The sequence below is a fragment of the Camelina sativa genome, chromosome 14 (genome assembly GCF_000633955.1).
Source record: "Camelina sativa cultivar DH55 chromosome 14, Cs, whole genome shotgun sequence".
In the NCBI taxonomy this organism is placed as follows: domain Eukaryota; kingdom Viridiplantae; phylum Streptophyta; class Magnoliopsida; order Brassicales; family Brassicaceae; genus Camelina; species Camelina sativa.
Genome location: NC_025698.1, coordinates 13634834 through 13636229, shown reverse-complemented (window position 1 = coordinate 13636229; position 1396 = coordinate 13634834). Strand labels below are relative to the sequence as shown.

At 36.8% G+C, this 1396-nt stretch overlaps 1 protein-coding gene across 1 annotated transcript in view; it reads right to left on the bottom strand.

Moving 5' to 3' along the window:
- Nucleotides 1-1396, bottom strand: part of LOC104741363 — a 49406-nt gene that overhangs the window by 46272 nt on the left and 1738 nt on the right. Inside the window, exon 3 of the mRNA XM_010462210.2 lies at nucleotides 569-732. Coding sequence (XP_010460512.2) covers nucleotides 572-732 — 161 coding nt within the window. The 3' untranslated portion in view covers nucleotides 569-571. The remainder of the gene's footprint in view (nucleotides 1-568; nucleotides 733-1396) is intronic.

Below are 1396 nucleotides of genomic sequence, written 5' to 3'. Positions count from 1 at the left end.
GTTGAACCGGTGCTATAACCTGTCTCCATGCTTTATCTCTCTCAGCCAAAATTTTAGTAGACATACATAATAAAAACCAGCAATTTCATTCCACTGATGTTATATATTTACAAAGAAAAATTTGATTCAAGACGCTGAAAGTGCAAGTAGGACAGCCAATCATGACCATCAGACTACTTACAAGTGGAAGATAATCTGCTTATTGGTGTATCTTACAAACATGAGGCACAAATAAAGCTTATGCAAAAAATGACTATTAATACCACCCTATCATTCAGGATACATATCAGTGTAGGAGGACACATTCTCTAAAGTTTGTTTATCACCAACATATATGTGAGAATGAGTGCTTCACACTATGAACAACGATAAGAAGCTAATATTTATGAGTACCAAAGCACCCATATCAACTTACTGGCAAGAAAAAATCAACAGGTAAGAACTAACAGAGTTTCAGCTAAAAAAGAGGGATCGCAAAAATAGTAACAGGTAAAAGCACAACTAACATCATGATGAATGTAAAGAAAAGTAACTACACAAGAATGATGGGACGTATTCAGAAACATACCAACTAATAACAGATATCAGTCAGTGCACCCGGTATACGATTAGCTGACTGTATGAAATCTACTAAGATGCCAAATGTCCTATTTGCTTCAGACATTAGCGTTGCTGGATTCAGAATGGGGTGACCGCCAGCAAGCCAGGAAATATTGAACATCTGTCTACTTCCTGTAGTAGAAGAGGAAAAGTTGACATGCGAGCAACGAAATGCAATTGTGCGGTTCCAGATTCATATTATATGATCGAAATTTAAGAAAAACCTGCATGATCAGAACATAATACCTTCGCTGGAAACTTTCTCAGGATCAGATGCATCAGGAGTAAAGAGCAAAATGAATGTCTCCATAAACTTTAGAGAAAGAATTTTCACCCCTACACAGCCAGGCTATTATGAAAGAACAACAGACTTTTAAGTTAGAAAACCTTAAATTGACAAAGAAGCAGANGCATGCGAGTAACGAAATGCACAAATCATGTATTGTGCGGTTCCAGATTCATACTATATGATCGGAATTTAAGAAAAAACTGCATGATCAGAACATAATACCTTCGCTGGAAACTTTCTCAGGATCAGATGCATCAGGAGTAAAGAGCAAAATGAATGTCTCCATAAACTTTAGAGAAAGAATTTTCACCCCTACACAGCCAGGCTATTATGAAAGAACAACAGACTTTTAAGTTAGAAAACCTTAAATTGACAAAGAAGCAGAATGAATACTCAACCAAAGATCAAACCTCACGAGAGGAACATACATACAAAAAGAAGAAGCTATAAACAGCCAGCATACCTCCAATGCAGCGGAAAAGACAGCATCTTTGAACTTAACCATCC